The 22,689-nt window shown below is 42.6% G+C and overlaps 1 protein-coding gene across 1 annotated transcript in view; it reads left to right on the top strand.

Moving 5' to 3' along the window:
- The first annotated feature begins 19,754 nt into the window (after window positions 1-19,754).
- LOC122557539 (sodium- and chloride-dependent neutral and basic amino acid transporter B(0+)-like) overlaps window positions 19,755-22,689 on the top strand; it is a 321,849-nt gene continuing 318,914 nt past the window's right edge. The window contains exons 1-2 of the mRNA XM_043705286.1: window positions 19,755-19,761; window positions 20,163-20,294. Of these exons, the coding sequence (XP_043561221.1) occupies window positions 19,755-19,761; window positions 20,163-20,294 (139 nt within the window). The remainder of the gene's footprint in view (window positions 19,762-20,162; window positions 20,295-22,689) is intronic.

Here is a 22,689-nt window from a genome sequence, read left to right as displayed (position 1 = left end):
CCATCTTCCTGAACATCCAGGCCTCTGTGTGCGCGTTAACAATGGGATCAAACTGTTCTGACAGCCTCCTTGACTCTTCAATACCATGTGACACCAGCGTTCTCAGCCATCGGTTCCTAACCGGTTCCTGATGCTTCCTATTGGAGGTGCCCAAAGGTGTGCCATGAACATGGTGGGGTGATCACCTTTCCTTCGATAGCACTTTATTTGCGCCTCATAACACAAGAACATAATAACTAGGAGCAGGAGTAGGCCATCCGACCCTTTGAGCCTGCTCCACCATTCAATAAGATCTCAGCTGATGTTTTTGTGGACTCAGATCAACTTAGCCTTGCTCTCACTACAGCCCTTAATTCCTTTATTATTCAAAAAAAATCTGATTTAGCTGTAAAAGATTTACTGAACTAGCGTCAACTACTTCACTGGGCAAGAGGTTCCATAGATTAACAACCCTCTAGGTGATGAAGTTCCATCTGATTTCAGTCCTAAATCCTCTCCCTCTAATCTTGAGGCTATGCCCTCTCGTCCTCAGTTCACCTGCCAGTGAAAACATCCTCTCTGTTTCTCTTATCTATTCCCTTCATAATTTTAAATGTTTCTATAAGACCCCTCCTCACTCTCCTGAATTCCAATGACTACAATCCCAATCTACTCAGTCTCCCTTCATAAGCCAACCCTCTCAACTCTATAATCAATCTCCTCTGCACCTCCTGCAGTGCCAGTACATCCTTCCTCAAATAAGGAGACCAAAACTGCACATAGTATTCCAGCAACTTGTAAAACTGCAACATAACCTCCCTGCTCTTAAACTCAATCCCTTTAGCATTGAAAAACAAAATTCCATTTGCCTTCCTAATTATCTGTTGAACCTGCAGACCAACCTTGTGTGATACAACTTTTTACCACTCAAGTAATAATCCTTTTACCGCTACTCCTACCAAATGTATGACTTCAGATTTATTAACATTGTATTCCAACTGCCAGACCTTTGCCCACTCACTCAATGTATCTATGTACATCTGTAAAGTTTCACAATCCTCTGCACATTTTGCTCTGCAACTCATCTTAGTGTAATCTGCAAACTTGACACCCTAAACATGGTCCCCAATTCCAAATCATCTATATAAATTGTAAATAATTGCAATCCCAACACTGATCCCTGAGGCACACCACTAGTCACTGACTGCCAGCCAGAATAGCACTCATTTATCCCCACTCTTTGCTTCCTGTTCGTCAACCAATCCTCTATCCATGCTAAAAACTTTACCCCTTATCACCATGCATCCTTATCTTATGCAGCAGCCTCTTGTGTGGCCACTTGTCGAAGACCTTTTGTGATTTCACCAAATAAATTTAACGGGTAGTAAATGGAACTGATTTTATGGGTCAATTTATTAATAGGCAAGAATAAAAACAATCAGCATTAATCATTTAAAATTGAGCAGCTATATAAGTGCGATTCAGGTAAAAGACCTTTGTAAATCTAGGTACACCACATCCAGTGGGTCTCCATTGTCCACATTGCTCGTATTGTCTTCATAGAATTCCAAAAGATTTGTCAACCATGACCTGCCCTTTATGAACCCAGACTGCATCTGCCCAATGGGACAAGTTTTATCGCGATGCCCTTCTATTTCTTCCTTGCTAATAGCCTCCAGCATCTTCCCCACTACAGAGGTTAAGTTAACCGGTCTATAATTCCCCACCTTTTGTCTACCTCCCTTTTTAAACAGTGGCGTCACATTTTCTGTTTTCCAATCTGCTGCGACTGCCCCAGAGTCCAGCGAATTTTGGAATATTACCGCCAGTGCACCTGGTATTTCTCCTGCCATCTCTTTTAGTACCTTGGGATGCATTCCATCAGAGCCAGGAGACTTATCTATCCTTAACTCCATTAACTTGCCCAACAATAACTCTTCTGTAATAATGATTGTTTCCAGACCTTCACCTATCTTTGTCAATTATTGGCATATTGTTCGCGTCCTCCACTATGAAGACTGATACAAAATATCTGTTCAAGGCCTCAGCCATTTCATCATCTCCCTTAACTAAATGCCCCTTCTCATCCTCTAAAGGACTGACGTTTACTTTAGCCACTCTTTCATTTGATACATTTAGAGAATCTTTTGCTGTCTGTCTCTGTATTCTGTGCTAGTTTTTTTTTTCTCATTTTCCAACTTACTTTTCTTTATAGCTCTTTCTGTTGACCTTTAAAGTTTTCCCAATCTTCTTTTTTCCATGTTGTTTTTGGCCACTTTGTAAGTCTTCTCTTTCAATTTGATAGCCTCCCTTATTTCCCATGGCAGATTACCCCTTTTCTTACAGTCCTTCCTTTTCATTGGAATATACTTTTGCTGAGTATTTTGAAACATTCTTTCAAAGTCCTCCACTGCTCATCAACTGTCCCACCATAAAATCTTTGTTTCTAGTCTACTTTAGCCAAGTCCTCCCTCATTCCATTCTTGTACCCCTTGTTCAGGCACAGGACCCTGTTATTGGATTTTGTTTTCACACTCACCATCTGTATTCTAAATTCAATCATACTGTGATCACTCCTTCCAAGAGGATCCATAACTGTGAGGTCATTAATTATTTCTGTCTCATTACCAGATCTAGGATGAGCTGAAACTTTATTGCTGGAACAGCACAGCAGGTCAGGCAGCATCTAGGGAACAGAAGATTCGACGTTTCGGGCACATGCCCTTCTTCAGGAATGAGCCAGATCTAGGATACCTTGCTTTCTCTAGTTTCATTACATACTGTTCCAGAAAACAATTGCGGATACACTCAACGAAATCCTCCTCAAGGCTATACTGACTGAGCAGACCAATCTACATGTCAATTAAAATCCCCCATGATAATTGCAGTACCATTTTTACAGGCATTACTTATTACTTTGTTTATTGCCCGTCCCAATCTGATATTATTTGGTGGCCTCTCGATACGCCTATCAGCACATGTGCTAACCTGCTGCTTACTTTTTTATTTACAATCATACTTTGTCATTTTCCCTTTCCCCCCCCCCCGACTCACTAGTTTAAAGTCCTAGCGATGACCCTTTTTATCCTTTTTGCTGGAACACTGGTTCCAGATCGGTTCAGGTGGAGACCTTCCCATTGGTACAGATCCCTCAGGTTCCAAAACTGATGCCAATGCCCCATGAAATTGAACCTTTTTTTTCTCTCACCACTTCCTGAGGCACGTATTTACTTCCTTAATTTTCTTATCCCTAAACCAATTTGCACGTGGCTTAGGTAGTTATCCAGAGATTATGACACTTGAGGACCTTGTTCCTTAATTTTGAACCTAGTGCTTGATAATCCCCAAACAGGTCGTCCATCTTAGCATGCTTAATGTTGTTAGTCTCAAAGTGGACCACAACAACTGGATCCTCCCTCTCCTGCTCCGCTATCCTTTCAAGCCGGTCAGAGATGTCCTAGACTCTTTCACCGGATAGGCAACACACTATCTGGCTTGCAAATGATGCTATCTGTCCCCCTAATTGTAGAATCCCCTATAACTACCACTTGTCTTTTTGCTCCACCCTCTTGAATGGCCTTCTGTGCCATGATGCCATGATCAGCTAGCTCATCCTCCCGTAGCCTTTTCCTCATCCTTACAGGGAGCAAGGATCTCTTATCTGCTGGATAAAGTCAAAAGCTGAGGGTCCTCCTTTCCTGAACTCGATCCCCCTACCTGCCTCACTTCCAATCCTGTTGACACTGACCACTGACTGAATTTGAATTACTTAATCTACCAGGTGTGACTGCCTCCTGAAACAAAGCGTCCAGGTAAATCTGCCCCTCCTGGATGTGCCACAACGTTTGAAGCTCAGATTTCACATCATCAACTCTGAGCCGGAGTTCTTCCAGCAACCAACACTTGCTGCAGATGTGGTCACTGCTGTTCACGATGGGATCAGCCAGCTCCCAATTCATACAGCTACAGTACATCTTCTGCCAAGCCATCTCTACTTAGTGAATTACTATTACTTTATATAAATTTAGGAGTTAATTCATTTCTAATCCTTTTCTGCAATGGTCTTTTTAAAATAACCAACTAATAGATAAGTAAGAACAAACCAAAGTAAATTTTAACCAATCACACGATACAGAAGAAATAGAAAAGCCTGATCTTATTAGCACACCATAGAGTTTTTTAAAATTGGTTAGAGTAGGGGCACAGGTGGAGACACTGCACATGGAGTGTCTCGGGATCAGCCACTACCCAAATATATCAATTTACTCACCTTCCCAAACCGCAATGAAGACTGCTCCTCCCACGATGTAAGTTTTTCAAAGATTAATTGATCTTCCTGACAGCCCCTGGTTCTTGCTCCGGTTGCTCCCGCTGCTGCTGCCTCCGCTGGGTCCCCTCTGTTAGAACCCATGATGGTTATCACTTGGTTTGTTAAGGCCTCATTTGTGCCTCTGCTGACTTTCTGCTCCTCTGGTAAGGGGAAGTACACATATAGGTGTGGGCACTTTATAATTAATTTTCTTTCCTCTGCATTGTTTAAGCCATGTATATCTCTTTGTTGATTGACTGCATGGAACAGCTCTCTAGGATCATCCCTGGGCATGCACGTTCCAATGTCTTTCGCAAAGGTCTTCAACTGCTGTACCCCCATTGGAGTGGAATACGTCACTCTTGAGCCAGCTACTGCCTGACCATCTGCCCCTATTCCTGCTCTAATGCTTACAAAGGGGGCCACTGGGGCCAACGGGATCTCCAACCATGGGTTATAGGCTGGTGGTGGACCCTCTGGCATAGGCTCTTCATCATCATGGCTGTCCCCAGCCACTCTGTCTGCTGGATTGTCTCAATCTATGTCTCCTTCACTGCGTTCCTCACCTCTTTCGGGTGTAAAAGTGCATATTATGCCCCTCTGCGTGGCTAGCTGACCTTGCAGCCTTTCTATCTCTGTCTGACTCTTAGTGTGATTAGCGAGACTACTCCTCTTCTCCTGTGCTGCTCTCTGAATCATATTCATCACAGATTTTAAATCACTATATTGTTGCTTCCATCCCACCACCTCAGCTTAAGCTGTCTGGGCTTCTCCCTCTCACCTACTCTTTTCCCTAACCAGTTTCTCACACTGTATCTGATACTTGTTCGTATGTGCCACGTCCGCACTTCCCTGTCTTTGCAGGTAGGTTACCTTCTCACCAGGGCGGTCCATCTCCTCACAAAGTCTCTTATTCTCTGCCTCTAGTCTGTCCCTCTCTAACTGGGCCTGCTGTTGTCATTCCATCCATTAGATCGATCCTGCTTTCTGTACAGTTTTAAACTTCTTGTCTGAGATCTTCATTTGGGCAACCTTCCAAAGAGCTTCTGCAGTGGGTTTTCCATTGCTCCTCGGGTGACCTGCATACTCTCTGTACTGCAGCCACTTCCCCATTACGGATTTCTGAAGGAGCCCAATTCAATCAGGGCAGTCCATTCTCTCCTGATTGATCATATATTAGTAGCTACAAATTAACCCCGACCTCCTGCTCGGTCCGACACAAGTCTCCCACTGACTCAGCGGAGAGATGCTCTCTCGAATGCCTAGCTCCTCTTCTCTCTGTACCTTGCCAATTTGGTTTGACTCAAGTCTCTCACTGACTCAGTGCGGAGACGTACTCTCATGCCCACCCAGGGATGCTAAAATATGTCGGAGCCTGGCAATTGCGGGCTCTGGTTATTGGCTTGCATAGAGAGGACACAAGTCAATTCTATTGTAATTCACAAGTCACTTTACTACAGTCTTTGACAATACGTGTATGTAGCTTATACATTTGCTGGCACAAAGCAAAAGCTAGGACCTATTTGTACACCCTCTCAGCTACTCTGGCACTCCCTGAGTAGTCACAGAATACACAAGCTAATAATCGAGCAGAATAGCTGCTGATGTTGCTGAGGATGGACACTGATCAGGTGTTCTCTTCCCACACTCTCTATGTTATCGTGTTCTTGAGGTCAGGTTCACTTCTGCAGTGGTCGATCTCTGGAGTTCTCCCTGGCTCCACGGCCGAGAGTCGTCGCCTTATTCCTTTCCTTATCTCTTTCAAAATGTCTGTCTCTTCCCCATTGGCTCAGGCATATTTGCATATTGCTTGCCTATACCTTAACAGCCCTGGCCCAGGGAGCTAGATAGCAATATTTCATTATTCCTTGTCAAATAGGCTTTTGCATTACTTCATTTTCCTTGCTTTGAGCAGAATTTGGTTAGTACAAAACAATTTCAACTGGCTTAGACCAGTACTTGGACTCAGGCAAATTTAGTTCACAAACTACTTCTTCCTACATGCATTCAGTATTTTTCTGTAGTGTGTCAGCAGCTTGTGTCACTCTCTCTCTTTTCCTGCAGACGGTGGCTAACATGCTGTTTCCTCAGCGTGAGTGACCTCCTTTTAAACATCTTCATAGACCAGAGCACCAACTCCTGTGGCAGGCTGGAATGGTATCCAGGAGATGAAGCAAGAATTAGGAGAAGCAGCAAGGATTCCAAGACATCATATTTCAATGACTTTTGAAAGTAACTCAATGCGAGTGAGTACTGATTGCCACTGACTGGTGCTGTGGTGCAAAGTGCAAAACGTGTGTGCAATTTATCACTTTACTTAAAGTTACCATTTTTAAGTCTGAAATCTCTTTGATATGACCATTAGATCAAAAGATATATTAGCAGAATCAGGCTATTCAGCCCATTGAATCGGCTCTTCTATTCAATCATGGCAGGGCAAGTCAACCAAACTAAGGCCACTGCTGCACAAGTGAGATTAGCCAATTAAGAAATAGACTGGTCTGTTTCCATTCTGTATGACTCTGACTTAACTGGTTTGCATAACTGCTTAAGAGATTGATCCGAATCCCAATAGAATAAATAAGGCAAGTTAATGGAATGGAATGCTCTGATGCAGAAGGGAATCACTAAGTTAGGGCTCTTTAAGATGAAGTGCTCCCTCTTTCACTCGGGGATCTGGGGTGGAGGGTGCTGCATGCAACAGTCCCCTGCAACTGCAGATTGTGGTAGTTCAAGGACACCCAGCCCAACTGCTTGTTCTGTGGTGCTGTAGAGTCTGTGGACCATGTATATATTGGGTGTTGGCGCTTGCATTCCCTTTTTGATTTTCTTAAAAATCTTCTTCTGTTTTTGGTGGCACTTCAGTCCCACACACCTGATCTTCAGGAACCTGATGTGGAGGGGAGGGAAGGTTAGAGTACCTCCTTGTGGGTCTGCTCCTGGGCCTGGCCAATCTGGCCATAAACCGCTCCAGGCAGTGGGCCATGGAGGGGGTTGTTCGGGCCGATTGCCTTCCGCGGTTACGTCGGAGCCTGGGTGTCTCTGAAGAAGGAGTACGCGGTGTCCACCAACACCCTTGCGCTGTTCAGGGAAAGGTGGGCATCGCAGGGAGTGGAGTGTATTTTTCCCCATACAAATCTATTTTGATTTAATCCCTGCCCTCCCCTTCACTGTTTGATCACACAGCATTGTCCTCCAAGAAGGGCACTGCTTGTCACTGGCCACTCAGGTGTTTCCTTTCTTACTGGTGGTGGAAACTGAATAAGGATTTGTACACCTGCTGTCTTTCACTGTGTTTCACAAAAAAAAGAAAAAAATAGAAACAGAGTTTGGTGAGAGGTAAAGGAGCTGCTTTTATTTTATCCCCACTACACCTCATGCCCCACCCTTTTTATTTATCTGTCTTCAACCTCAAACTGACAAGGGATTGAAAAACTGCATGAGATAGATGAGTTTTTAAAGCATTCAAGGCTGAACACCATAGGGAAAGCATTAGTTCGGGAAATGGAGCAAGTATGAGATGAGCAGGGGCCTTGGTAAGTAAAATCAGGTGAGTAATTATACTGTTCATTGTGTAAAGCAAAATCTGGTTTTTAGTTTAAGACTGTTCAATGTTTAAGGAATTGGTAAGGTCCCTGGTATACACTTAAATGTTCTTTATACTGGAGGAAGTAAACAAAAGAGTAATTTAAGGGGAGATAGTGGTAATAACATTAGACTGGTAATACAGAGAACTGGCTAATTCTCTGGGATTCGCATCCTATCATTAGATTAGCTCAATTGATAGATCGTGCTTACCAAGTTAGTCTCAATGAGCAGTGATTGTTACAAAAAGACATCTGGCTCACTAATGTTCTTCAGGGAAGGTAATCTGCTGTCTTTCCTGAGTCTGTCCTATATAGGACTCCAGATTTACAACAATGTAGCTGATTAGTTCATAACCATTAGAATAAGAGAATGATCAGGGAGAAGGTAGGGCTGATCAGGGATAGCAGAGGGAACTTGTGTGTGGAGTCTGAGCAGATTGGGGAAGCCCTAAATGAGTTTTTTGCTTCGGTTTTCACCAATGGACCTTATTGTGAATGAAAACTTTGAGAAGCTGGGACACAGTCTTGACCAGATCAAGATTGATGAAGCTGATGTGCTGGAAATTTTGGAAATCATTAAGATTGATAAGTCCCCAGGGCCAGACAAAATATATCCTAGGCTGCTCTGGGAAGCGAGAAAAGAGGTTGCTAAGCAGCTGGCGAGGATATTTGCCTCCTCACTCTCTCAACAGGAGTTGTACCAGAGGATTGGAAGGAGGTGAATTTGTTCCTCTTTTCAAGAAGGGTAATAGGGAAATCCCTGGCAATTATAGACCAGTCAGTCATGTCTGTGGTCAGCAAAAGTTTGGAAAGAATTCTGAGGGGTAGGATTTATGACTATTTGACAAGGCATAGTGTGATTAAAGGCAGTCAGCATTGCTTTTTGAGGGTTAGGTCATGCCTCACAAATCTTATTGAGTTCTTTGAGGAGGTGACAAGACAGGTCAACGAATGTCGAGCAGTGGATGTGGTGTATATGGACTTCAGCAAGGCATTTGATAAGGTTCCCCATGGCAGGCTCGTTCATAAAGTCAAAGTATGGGATACAGGGAGATTTGGCTATCTGGATTCCGAATTGGGTGGCTGACAGAAGGCAGAGAGTGGTTGTAGATGGAGAGTATTCTGCCTGGAGGTCAGTGTTGAGTGGGGTCCCACAGGGCTTTGTTCTGGGGCCTCTGCTCTTTGTACTTTTTATAAACGTCTTGGATGAGGAGGCTGAGGGAAGAGTTAGTAAATTTGCAGATGACACAAGGTTTGGAGGTGTCATCGATAGTATAGAGGGCTCCAGCAAGCTGTAGCATGACATAGACAGGATGCAGAGCTGGGCTGAGAAATGGCAGATGGAGTTCAATCTGGATAAATGTGAAGTGATGCATTTTGGAATGGTGAATATAGGATTAAAAACAGGATTCTTGGCAGTGTGGAGGAACATAGGGATCTGGGTGTGCAAGTACATAGATCCCTCAAAGTTGCCACCCAAGTGGATAGGGTTGTTAAGAAAGCATATGGTGCTTTGTCTTTCATTTAACAGGGGGATTGAGTTTAAGAGCCGCAAGGTTTTGCTACAGCTCTACAAGTCCCTGGTGAGACCACATTTGGAATATTGTGTCCAGTTCTGGTCACCCTACTATAGGAAAGATACAGAGGCTTTGGAGAGGGTGCAAAGAAGGTTTACCAGGATGCTGCCTGGACTGGAGGGCTTGCCTTATGAAGAAAGGTTGAATAAGCTTGAACTTTTCTCTCTAGAGAGAAGGAGGAAGAGAGGATACCTGATCGAGGTATTCGAGATAATGAGTGGAATAGATAAAGTCAATAGCCAGAGACTTCTCACCAGGGCAGGATGGACTGGTATGAGGAGTCATAATTTGAAGATATTAGGAGGAAGGTATAAAGGAAACATCAGAGGTAGGTTCTTTACGGAGAGAATTGTGAATGCATGGAATGCTTTGCCAGCTGTGGTGGTGGAAGCAGAGTCATTGGGGACAGTTAAGCGACTGCTGAACATGCAGTGAGTTGAGGTGTGTAGGTTAAGTTATTATATTTTACATTACGATTAAACCTCGGCACAACATCGTGGCCCAAAGGGCTTGTTCTGTGCTGTACTTTTCTATGTTCTAACCAGCCTGTATAACTTTCTAGGCAGGAATTCACTTCAGGGGCAATGAGGGATGAATAGCAATTGTTGGTCTTGTCACTTATGCCCAGATTCCATGAAAGAATCTATAACTAAGCATCATGCTCATGGAACTGCACTGTTGCCTCGCTTTACTGCTGTCCTACCCTCTCTCTGGTTAATGTATTTGTAGAATCTCTTTAGATTATCCTTAACCTTTATCTGCCAATGCTGTCTCATATCCTGTCTTTGCCTTCCTGATTTTTCTCTTAACAATGTCCCTACACGCTTTCTTTTATATTGGTTTAAAAGATTTAATTGAATCAAGTTGTCCATATCTAAAAGAAGATTTTTTTTTATTAATTAGAACCTCAATATTTTTATTCATCCATTGTTTCTAATATTACCAGCCTTGCGCTTCACTCTAACAGGAACAAAATATCTCTGAACTCTCGTCATCAATTCTTGAACGCCTCCCACTTGTCAAACGTCTTTTTACCTGCTAGCAGTCTACACCAATCAATTTTTAGAAAGTTTTTGTCTCATACCATTAAAATTTACCTTACTTCAATTAAAAACTTGAACTTTTAAGGAAGGCTTATCCTTTTCCATAACCATTTTGAAACTGATAGAATTATGATTGCTAAACCCAAAGTGTTCCTCTACTTTTACTTCACTCACCTGCCCTGCCTTATTGCCCAACAAGTCTAGTTGTGCTTCTTCTCAAGAGCATTCACATATTGATAAAGAAAACATTCTTGAACATATTTGACAAATTCTTCACCATCCAAATCTTTAACACTATAGTAGTCTCAGTCAATGGCTGGAAAATTAAAATCCCCCATTATTAAAGACCGTATTACACTTACTCACTCATATCTGAGATCTCCTGACATATTTGTTTCTCAATTTCTCTCTTACTATTGGGGAACCTATATTATATTACAATCCCATCACAGGCATCATCAAGAGAATTGACTTTATCTGGGTTCTCAGACTTACCATCAAACACATACTCCAAAGGACATGGTGAGTAGTTAACAATAACCTCAAGTAAAACAGAGGTATGGATGATTTGGGGATTTTAGTTGTTTTGAACTGCAAAACTTGTTTGAGGATTCAGTGTATAAACGGATTGTTGGCAAATGGGGAACAAATATATTAGCTCTATTGGGTAGAAACTGTATATTTTGCTTGGGTTCCAGGTGGAGAAAGCTAAATCAGCCATTATCCACTACAAACCCAATGGCTCACACCATTACCTGGACTACATACCCTTGCAGGGAGAAAGTGAGGACCACAGATGCTGGAGATCAGAGTCAAAATGTGTGGTACTGGAAAAGCATAGGCGGTCAGGCAGCATCCGAGAAACAGGAGAGTCAATATTTCGAGCATTGGCTCTTCAACAGGAATGTGGGGGTTTTGGGGCTGGGCGGAAGGTAGCTGGGAATGCGATAGGTAGATGAAGGTTGGGGGGGTTGGGTGATAGTGACAGGTCAGAGCGGATGGATGGGAAGGAAGATCAATAAGTAGGTCAATTCAAGAAGGCGGTGCTGAGTTGGAGGGTTGGATCTGGGATAAGGTGGGGAGAGAGATGAGGAACCTGGTGAAATCAACATTGATCCTGTGTGGTTGGAGGGTGCCAAGGTGGAAGGTGAAGTGTCCTTCCTCCAGGTGTTGGGTGGCTAGAATCTGGTGTTGGAGGTGGCCCAGGACTTGCATGTCCTTGGTGGAGTGGGAGGAAGAGCTGGAGTGTTCGTTCAAAGGGCGGTGGGGTTGTTTAGTTCATGTGTCCCAGAGATGTTCAATGAAATATTCAGCAAGTTGGCATCCTGTCTCCCCAATGTACAGGAGATCACAACAGACACAGTGGATAACGTGTAGAGGTGCAGGAAAATCTCTACCGGATATGGAAGGATCATTTGGGGCCTTGGATAGAGTGAGGGGGGAGGTGTGGGTGCAGGTTTTACACCTCTTGTGGTGGCAAGGGAAGGTGCCAGGAGTGGAGGGTTGGTGGGAGGCATAGACCTAACAAGGGAGTCGAGGAAGAAATGGTCAGGGGTGTGCTGGGGACTATCAAGAAATGTTAGTAATGTAAGTTCTTGTGATATAAGATAGAATTCTAAATTATTTTTTACAACGTCACTGCTTTTACCCTTTTTTTTTTAAAATACTCCTCAGCCTTAGTGGCCTTACATTGTTTGTTTCTCCTGTGCCCTTTTGTTTTCATCTCTCCATTCACACTCAACTATGAACATCCCCCAGCCTTTGGGAGTTCCATCTGCTGTACATACCTCTATCCCCTGAACACACGCATAATTCCTTCAACTGAATCCCTTCAGTAAGGTGTCTTTTCATTTAGTATCAGCTTTATCCTTCCATTCTTTAATTAATAATGAATTAATGCAACTTTGCTTCGAAGTAACCATGAGGCAATGAGACAGGTCACTGACAATGTATAAATGGATAAAACCAATCCATCTGCCAATTAATTCCGATTTTGTAATTCAGAGCTAATACAATTGGTTTTAAAAAAATAATAACTAATATAATCATCATCTATAATTGAGAGGTGGAAACATTTTAAGATGTTAAAAGTAATCAATATAAACTAGAAATTCATTTCTTCAAAATCCAATTTTAAAATGTAAAATGTACACAGTTTCCAACTCTGAAATCCATTTATAATTACCTGGTACTAGTCCTTTAATTTAAATCCCAGTTAGGTTCCTTAAGCGGTCCTGATCAGTCATTGCTCACTTACAATGTTATAGGCTGTGAAAGAATTGCAGCTGTTAAAAGGTCTGGTCTACTCACATGGTTAAAAAAAATACTTCTAATGCAGAAATAATGGTCGAATCCAAAGACACAGCTATTAACAATGGGATATTTGTTTTATGATTTTTCAAAAGATAATGTTGAACTGAATCTTCAATTGTCTGTAAGGGAGGGAAATTGATATAAAGTAAACGGCTGGCACTCCATAATCACTGAAGAGATGCAGCCGTCTTAAAATTAAGTGGAAACAAACAAATCTGAAACAAAAATTAAATCTGCTAGTATCATTTTCTGAAAACAATACTGTTTGTTTGGAATATTTTGGATCTAAGTTTCTGCTTCCAGTTTTACAATTTTTAACTAAATTATCTAAAGTTCATGTAATTCCTCCAATCAATTTATCACAGTGCTTCTGTGTTTTCCTTGAGATAGCAACCAGACGCTGGCCAACCTGCTCAGCGAGATAAGATTTACTTACCCCTGGGGACAGCCCTCCTTCCTGAAAGCAAATAAACAAGAAACAAAGAACAAACAACAAAGCAAACAAGAAAACTAAAGACAAACCAGGACAAACAAAGACAATAGACAAACTGAGACATATGACAAATATTGGGATCCCAGTTAACCTCTCAAGGCAGATGCCGCAGAATTAGTTACAAAGTCTGCGCAGTCTCCTTCAACTCAATCTTGCCTCAGTGTCTCACAGCCCATAGCTACAAGGGAACCCAGCTCCCTTCTCACACTTGTTAGCTCAGAGGAAGAACGGCCACACAAAATTTGTGTGATTATATAGATTGCAATCAATTTATCAATTAGCAAACTGTTGTGAGAAACAATGCTCACACACTTCAATAATTGCAGTCCGAGACAAAACCTGAATCAGTCGTGTCCTTTATTTTTACACTTGCAAGTGGGTGTGATGTCCAGTGCCAGGCAAGGCAAAGGACATACACACCAAATTCAACAAACTATCAATATTTATATAATTTGGTTCCTACATATTTTTTTCTTATTTCATTGTTTTCCCCCCCTGTTTACATCCACCACTTCCCTAAGACTGGTCTCACCACTCCTGTTCATCTCTTGCCTTATCCAGCCTTGTCTGTGACAAAATGCTTATTTCTGGCCTCACAAGGCCGTTTGACCTCATCCCACTGCAGGTCATTGTTAGGCATATTCATTCTTCATCAGTATCTACTCTTTCCATCTGGGCTTCTCCCGAAGCCACTCTGATCTCTATGACCTCTTTAATTAGGGTTTGTTCCTGTGTCTCTGTAAAAGTCGGAAACAGATGTTTATACCTACTGTTTGTACAGGTGTGTATCTAGCCGAACTTCATCCCCTCACGACATCTTATCTATTTGCCCATAATATCCACCATTGTTTTGCAATCACAGTTCATGCTGACATACAATTTTAGTTAATACAAAAATAATTATATATTTCCTCCACATAGTTTCCATTCTTATTGACTCAGCTCTTGGCTGAAACAATTACACATTGGTGTGAGTTCATTTACTTTGTATCAGAAATTATAATTGCAGAATTGCAGAAGTAACATTAATTTACCTATACCCCACACTGTTAATTGCAGGATAATGAGCAAGTTGGGCACCCTGCCCAGTCATTAGCTTCAGTCATGTAATGTCTAGACAGTGTCGGTTAGTAGCTGATAAGCAGGCGTTAGTAGACAATAGGTCCTTGCAAAGAGAAGAATAGCTCCATCCAAAGAGAAGAATTTGTTTATCAAGTATCAGTACAAGGCCAACCATCTTAGGTGGGCATTGGAAAACACAAGCTTTTAGCAAGCAGGCACGAAGATTCAAAATGGTTTCCAGGCTTTTATTTTCTTTTTTTTTCTCCTGTTTATTTTTTTTAAAAAGGGGAGAATCCCCTGCTTTCTTTTTTTTTCCTTTTTTTAATATTAACCCCCACACTACCACCTAAGTGCGGTAGTGCTTATTTTTGCCCCAGCACCCATGGTGTGTGTGTGCAGATGAGACACAGTGAAAGACACAAAGTGCACGAATCTTTATTCAAATTCCACCACCAGGAAGATAGGAAAACATCCAGGCTTTTAATATGTGACAAAATGGCTGCCACAAATTAACAATTTTCTCACACCCCCAATGCAAGAATTGAATTCATGCTGCTGGCATCTATTTGCGTGGCAAACCATCCAGCAAGCCAGCTGAGTTAACAATGCCCTTTAGTGTGGGGCTGGAAAAGCACAGCAGGTCGGGCAGCATCCGAGGAGCTGGAGAATCGATGTTTTGGACAAAAGCCCTTCATCACGAAACTGCCCAAAACATCAATTCAGTTTCGGGCTTTTGCCCAAAATATCGATTCTCCTGGTCCTCAGATGCTGCCCAACTTGCTGTGCTTTTCCAGCATCTGCAGTTCCCACTTTCCCCTAAAAATGTCCTTTGCCCACTCTAAGCCCGGTCGCGACCTGGGTTGCTTTTAACTGAGTCAACTAATTTTCACTTACTCATTGTCCCTATCATCAGCTTTTTTTCCCCCTTCCTTGCCATACTATCAACCATTCCTTTGTCAACTTTCTTTCTCTCCCTTTGGGCTTGGTCGGCTCATTTCCCGTCATCAGCTTTCGTACAGTTTCTTCCTAGGTACTATCAGTTCTGAAGAAAGGTCACTGGACTCAAACATTAACTCTGCTTTGTCTCCACGCATACTGCCTAGACCTGCTGAGTTTCTCCAACAATTTCTGTTTTTAAATCAGCCATTTCCTCTGTTTTCCCCAGACTTCCAACAGTGAATGTGTGCATGAAGGTGACGAGAACGTAGAGCGAGGTAACTGGTCCTCGAAGACTGACTACTTGCTCTCAGTGATCGGTTCTGCTGTGGGTTTGGGCAATGTATGGAGATTCCCGTATCTGGCTTACAGAAATGGAGGAGGTATTGTCACGAAATCCAAAATACAGGAGAGAAAAACACAAAGAGAACAAGTAAATGGCGTAAAAAAAATCACATTCAATGAACCAGGGAGCACTTTAACCTGCAGTCACCAACGGTTATGCTATCTGCCCTTACTCCACACTAGCACTGTGATCAAGTTTCAAATATAAAAACAGTATGTGTGCAATTTAACAAAAACATACAATCACAAACAAGCACTACAAAAATAACTGACCTTTCTGACAAGATGGAAGTTGCTGCTGACTTCAAGACATGCAAATAGTGACTGGTAGATTACGTTAGTGTCTCAGGTGGTGTCTGTTGTGATTTCCTTTGGAGACTGTGGAGAGCACACAGGTGGAGAACTGAGGACAGCATCTCAGAAAGGGCTTCAATTTCAAACTTTTTTGCTCCACTGAACCTTTGTAGGAACTCTAACTTATTTGTGCTCTTTTGTGTTTAACAGCATTTCAGTAAATTTGAGAGGATAGCTGAGATCCTGCATTGTAGATGAAAGTATTGTCACCTATCGAAATGATATGATTAGATTAGATTCACTACAGTGTGGAAACAGACCCTCCGAAGAGCAACCCACCCAGACCCATTCCCCTACATTCACCCCTGACTAATGCACCTAACATTACGGGCAATTTAGCAAGGCCAATTCACCTAACCTGCACATCTTTAGACTGTGGGAGGAAACCGGAGCACCCGGAGGACACCCATGCAGAAAGGGGGAGAATGTGCAAACTCCACATAGACAGTTGCCCGAAGTGGGAATTGAAACCGGGTTCCCTGGCGCTGTGAGGAAGCAGTGTTAACCACTGTACCACCCCTATAGTGCATATAGTGAATGCACTTAACATCGCTATTCAACTAATGATCTTCCATACTACTGCTACTCATGTCAAATTATGCATCTCACAAAGAATCAGAGAATCTCTCCAAAGCAAACAGAGGCCATTCGGCCCATCATCTCTGCACTGTTTATTCCTGTATCCCTGCGTTTCCCTTGGCCTATCCACTTGGTCTGCACATCCCTGAAGACTAGGGGCAATTCAGCATGGCCAGTCGACCTAAACTGCAGACCTTCAGACTGAGAGAAAACCAGAGCACCCAGCGGGAACTCATGCAGACGTGGGGAGAAGCTGTAACCTCCCCACAGTGTGAACAGCCCGGATGGTGCCGCTCTCTAAACTGGGGATCCCGGTGTGAATAGTTGATAGGCAGAAGGATTTCAGCCGCTATCTCTGTAACTTTCCAATGGGGGTAGGGCAGTAACGGCCAGATTTGACTATGGGAGAGCCATCACTGGGAGTAGTTGATGGACAGGATCGGGGTAGCTTATATAATGAGGAGGAAGTTGATTGAGGGAGTGTATAAACCATCGCCCCCTTCCCACCGGTATTTACAGATGCACTCCAACAACACAAGCCGCACCACGTGACTGTCGTTCGTGGGCTCTCGCGCGCTCTCGCGCGCTCCAATTCGAACTCCTAGCCGTTGGACACCAGGTGCTGCGCAGCGCGAACGCACGTCAGAACTACAACTCCCATGAGGCATCGCGGGCAGTCCATCCAATACCAAACGTTGAACGGCACTGCGCAAGTGCAGGGATGGCTAACGGCACCATGGATAATGTAGTCCAAACAGGATGTGCTGGCGGAAGTCTTGCGAGGAGAGTCAAAAACCTAACTGCAGGACTGAAAGGCGCAGGAAAATGGTGTTTTTGATGTTATGAACAAAAGGGAATAAGAATGAGGGGAACAGATAGTGAGAGTGTCTAGAGGCGGAGGTTGCTAACCGTTGTGAAGTAGCGATTGTACACATTGCTCAGAGCAAAGTCAACAAGATACAGGCTTGTGGGCAAATGGAAGAAAACTGGAGAGGGCAAACTGGGCAGCACTTATATAGTTCATGGTAGGGCCCTGCAGAGTGCTGCCGAGCAGAGACAGAGGGATGCAGCTTCACAGTTCCTTCAAAGTAGAATCGCAGGTAGACTGGATTGTAAAGGAGGCGTTTGGTACACTTACCCTCATTGGTCAGTATAGGAGTTAGGATGTACTTTGTGGCTGTCCGAGACATTGGTCAGACCACTTAGGATCGTCTAGTTATCATTGTTGATCATCAGGATAAACTCATCTGGACATTGGTGAGACCACTTATGTAATACTGTACTGAATCCAATTCTGGTCACTCTTCTATAGAAAAGGCATTGTTAAACTTGAGAGGATACAGAAATGTTGCTGGGATTGGAGGGTTTGATCCATTGGGAGAGGCTGAATAGACTGGACAAAGTTAGAAATCACAAAACTAGGTTATAGTCCAACAGGTTTATTTGGAAGCACTAGCTTTCAAAGCACTGCTTCTTCAGGTGAGTGTGAAGGAGGACAATTTTTAAAAAAATTCTTCTTTGGAAATAGAACCAGTCTTACTCAAGATTGGGATACAGACAGACTTAAACCCTCACACCTTTAAGGCATTCTCTGAGCTGAGATGTCACCTGTTGTGATAAAACCTTAAGTTATCTGGGCAATGTGACTGAAAAGAAGTTCTGGGATTTACATATTAAAGAACCAAAACCAGAAAACTCATTCAAAAAGATGAAAAACTTAACAATCTAGGTGTGTTCAACATATCATTGTGTCACTATAACTTTTTGCTATACATTCTGTGTCTTAGGTCCAGGTTCATAACCACCTGATGAAGAAGCAGCGCTTTGAAAGCTAGTGCTTCCAAATACCTGTTGGACTATAACCTAGTATTGTGTGACTTTTAACTTTGTCTGCTCCAGTCCAATACCGGCTCCTCCAAATCATGAAAGGGCTGGGCATTTTTCCCTTGATTATTGGAGCTGCGGGGTGACCTTGGAGTGGTTTATAAAATCATGAGGGGCATGGATAGGGTGAATAGCCAAGGTGGGGATGCCCAAAACTAGAGGGTAAAGGTTTAAAGGGAGTGGGGAAAGATTTAACAGGGAATCCAGGGGCAGTGTTTTCACGCAGAGGAAGGTGCTTTTATGGAACAAACTGCCAGAGGAAGTTGTGAAGGCTGATACAATTACAAAACTGGAAAGGCAATCTTTATATCAGATACATGAAGAGGAAGGTTTGGGGGGATATGGGCCAGATGTTAATGGGACTAGATCAGATTGGGATGTCTGGTTGGCATAGACGAGTTGGACTGCAGTGTCTATATCTGTGCTGTATGACTCTGTGCTAACCACCGGGTCGTTGTTCCGCTCCAGTCTGAAATCAGGTCCTCAAATCATGTAGGCGTTTGAAGATACCATGCATGGCCATCTGTAGTTTCCTGCTGTGAGAGTCAGCACCAGTCAAGCTTCAGTCACGAGGGCAGGAATGTAATGTTGGGCTGGGTGGCAATATCTGAAAGACAGTAAAGGCTTGCACAAAAGGGTGAAGAGTTCAGTGGTGTAAAACTGGCTTGTGAAGATTTTTGGTGATTTTTATTTATTGATTAATTTTGGTGCAGGGACTTCCTGGTGGAAGAGTTTGAAATTAGTGTGATGCTGGTGAATGATTGGTGTCTGTTAGGGTGGGGAAGTCTGTGTTCATTGAAGGATAGCCTCACAATCTCGCGGTACCCATGTAGATGGGGTCAATGTATCCTTGTCCCTATCTCCTCTTTCCAGTTTCTGACCCTTCCTCTTTACAAGACAGGAAACGGTGCACTGAGGTAACTTTGCGGCTCTCCAATGGCCAGGACGAAATGGAGAATGTGGTGCGTCACCCCAAACTTGGAGAATCTCTCTGACACTCCTGCAAAGATTGCCCTTCTTACAGGAAGCCTTATGGTGTCACACTGTTTTGTTACATTCATGATTCTTTTCCATGGTCCACAGGCATGACAGAAACAGCTCTCCTGAGGAAAATGGAATCAATGTCAGAAGTATCATTCGGCTGCACTGATTGTATTTTCACTCCAAGCTCCAACTCTATAAAGAGGCTCTTTCCAACCTCCTGGCCATTGGAATCATGCATTTTCCTTCTGACAGTCATCTTGAGGCTGCCAAGTACAATTATCAAAGCTAAATAAAAGCAAAATAACGCGCATGCTGGGTGTGTAAAACAAATAGAGAATGCTGGAGAAATCAGCAGGTGTGGCTGACCTAAAGTTTTAGGAGCAACATTGTTGTATAGGTCCCTGAATGTTGATGTACACTGGATCTAAATACAAAAAAGACACAATCTACAATCTTCAGCTACACTCTTCTGTCAACAACATTTCATTCCTGTATTAATATGAAATGAACTATTAGTTGTGAAACCTGGTGACATTAATATTCAAGCAATTTATTTTACTTTCCCTTTTCTATATTTTGCAGGTGCTTTCCTTATTCCCTACATTCTGATGCTGGCAGTCGCTGGGATGCCAATGTTTTTCTTGGAAACACCCTTTAATTTTTGGGATATTACTCATGTAATTACTCATTTTACTTTCCCTTTTCTATATTTTGCAGGTGCTTTCCTTATTCCCTACATTCTGATGCTGGCAGTCGCTGGGATGCCAATGTTTTTCTTGGAAACTTCCTTTGGGCAGTTTGCCAGCCTTGGACCGGATGCAGTGTGGAAAGCTGTGCCCATGTTACAGGGTTAGTGTTCTGAGCAGTCTTGATTTGGCAACAGTTTAAATGAGCAATTGTGTTTTATACCCATGAATATAGTCACTATATTTCCTTCACCAGATGTTGGTGTCAGGTCACCTTGCAGAGATGTTGTTCACAATTAAAACAGAGTGGAATATCCCCTTTCACTGTTTCCAATTCACTTTCTGAAACGGTGGTAGAGGCAGGAACCACTACAGCATTTAAGAACTATCTAGATGATCACTTGAAACACCAAAGGATACAAGGCTAAGTGCTGGGAAATGGGATTAGAGTAGATCAGTTCTTGATAACTGGTACAGAAACAATAGGTTGAAGAGCATCTTCCTATGCTGTAACACTGTATGACTTTATGTCGTTAATTGAGGTAGACAGAGTGGAACTGCTGGAGAGATTCGTTTGTTGACTTCTGAATTTGACAGAACCTATTTATAAACATGATGTTGTAGGTGATTCTGCTGGGATCTGCAAGAACCTCTGAAACTTGAGTGAGTGAATTAGTGAAGACCTTTTCCAGTATAATTATCTTAAGGAGATTTTAATGGAACAGGGGAGTCTCCTTGTTATCCAAACTGGTGAAAGACCTTTGCTACTCTACGTTCATAATGCAAGCATTTTTGTGTACTATTTTCAAACAGATAGCCTTGCAATGAGATTTAAGCAAAACAACAGTTTCCTGTAATAATCTCGTGTCCCTTGATTTATAGGCGTCAATCAGTTTCAGCATTGGGCAAGCTCAACTATTGAGTTTTCATTGTCGTTTGGGGCAAAGATTTCTGAATATTCACTGTTCCTATTTTTGATTGATTGATGAAATTCCAAAAGATTACAGTCCAAAATGACCCACCCTTTATTGTAATATAGGAAACCTTCCTTCTGCATTGACCATGTCAATCCCTGCAAGAATTTTGTATGATGGCATTAGATCACCTATCATTCTTCTAAACTCCATCTGCAAATTTGGAAATATGATGTTGAACCCTGACTGAAGAAGAGTCATAATGAACTCAAAATGTTAACTCTTTCTTTCTGCATGGATGCTGCCAGGCCTGCTGAGTTTCTAGAGTGTTCTGTTTGTTTCTTTAAGATTCCCAGCCTCTGCAGTATTTTGTTTTTCTTCAAATCATTCCTACAGATTATGAATAGCTGGAGCCTAAACACTGACCCCTTTGGAACCACACTAATTGAAGCTTACTAAACTAAAATTGAATCAGTTGTTCTTATACTCTTTCATGTCCATTAATCAGTTCTCAATCCATGCTAATATATTCCTCTCCCAACTCCCATGTGCTCTAATTTTTTTCACTGCAGTGTGGAACCTTTTTGAAAACATTCTGAAAACCTAAACCGACAACATCTGTCGGTTCTTACTTAATATATTATTTAGATCCTTAAACTCTCCCAGGTTTGTCAAAAATGATTTTCCTTTCCTAAATCCATGTAGACTCTTCCAAATCCAATCATTATTTTCTAAGTGGGCTGGAATTGTGTCTGCTTCTAATGGATTCACATTTACTTTGTTATGGTTCTGTTCGCCGGGCTGGAAGTTTTTGTTGCAAACGTTTCGTCCCCTGTCTAGGTGACATCCTCAGTGCTTGGGAGCCTCCTGTGAAGCGCTTCTGTGGTGTTTCCTCCGGCATTTATAGTGGCCTGTCCCTGCCGCTTCCGGTTGTCAGTTTCAGCTGTCCGCTGTAGTGGCCATCACACAAACTGGCTAAAGAACTACAGCAGAAACTGAAACACCTGATCAGCGGATCCAGACACTCTATACAATCAACACAGGAATTCTTGGACATCATCAGAAATATACACATTGACAAGGAAGAAACCTTGGTCTCATTCGACGTAACGGCACTGTTCACCTCTATTGACAAAGCCCTAGCCAGAGAAACAATAGCCAACCTGCTGAACAGACATAACAGACAACAGGACGTTGAACCCATCAACAAAGACGGCATACTTAAACTACTGGACTTGTGCCTCACAACACACTTCACATTCAACAACCAGATATACGAACAAATCAACGGAACACCCATGGGCTCACCGATCTCGGGACTCATAGCAGAAGCAATAATGCAAAGGTTAGAACAAACAGTCTTTCCACAAATTCAACCCAAATTCTGGGTCAGATACCACAAATTCAACCCAAATTCTGGGTTGATGACACCTTTGTAATCATTAAAAACATGGAAATAGAGAAAACACACCGGATCATCAACTCCACACTCACAGGAATCCGATTCACGAGAGCGGAAGAAAAGGACAACCAACTCCCATTCCTAGACGTGAGGGTACAGAGAACACCAAACGGAGAATACACCACAAAGGTACACAGGAAAGCCACACACACAGACCAAATCCTGAACTATGAAAGCAACCA

Source organism: Chiloscyllium plagiosum, chromosome 15 (genome assembly GCF_004010195.1).
Source record: "Chiloscyllium plagiosum isolate BGI_BamShark_2017 chromosome 15, ASM401019v2, whole genome shotgun sequence".
Lineage (NCBI taxonomy): Eukaryota > Metazoa > Chordata > Chondrichthyes > Orectolobiformes > Hemiscylliidae > Chiloscyllium > Chiloscyllium plagiosum.
The sequence above is the reverse complement of the archived record's forward strand: the minus strand, read 5'-3'. Positions and strand labels throughout refer to the sequence as shown.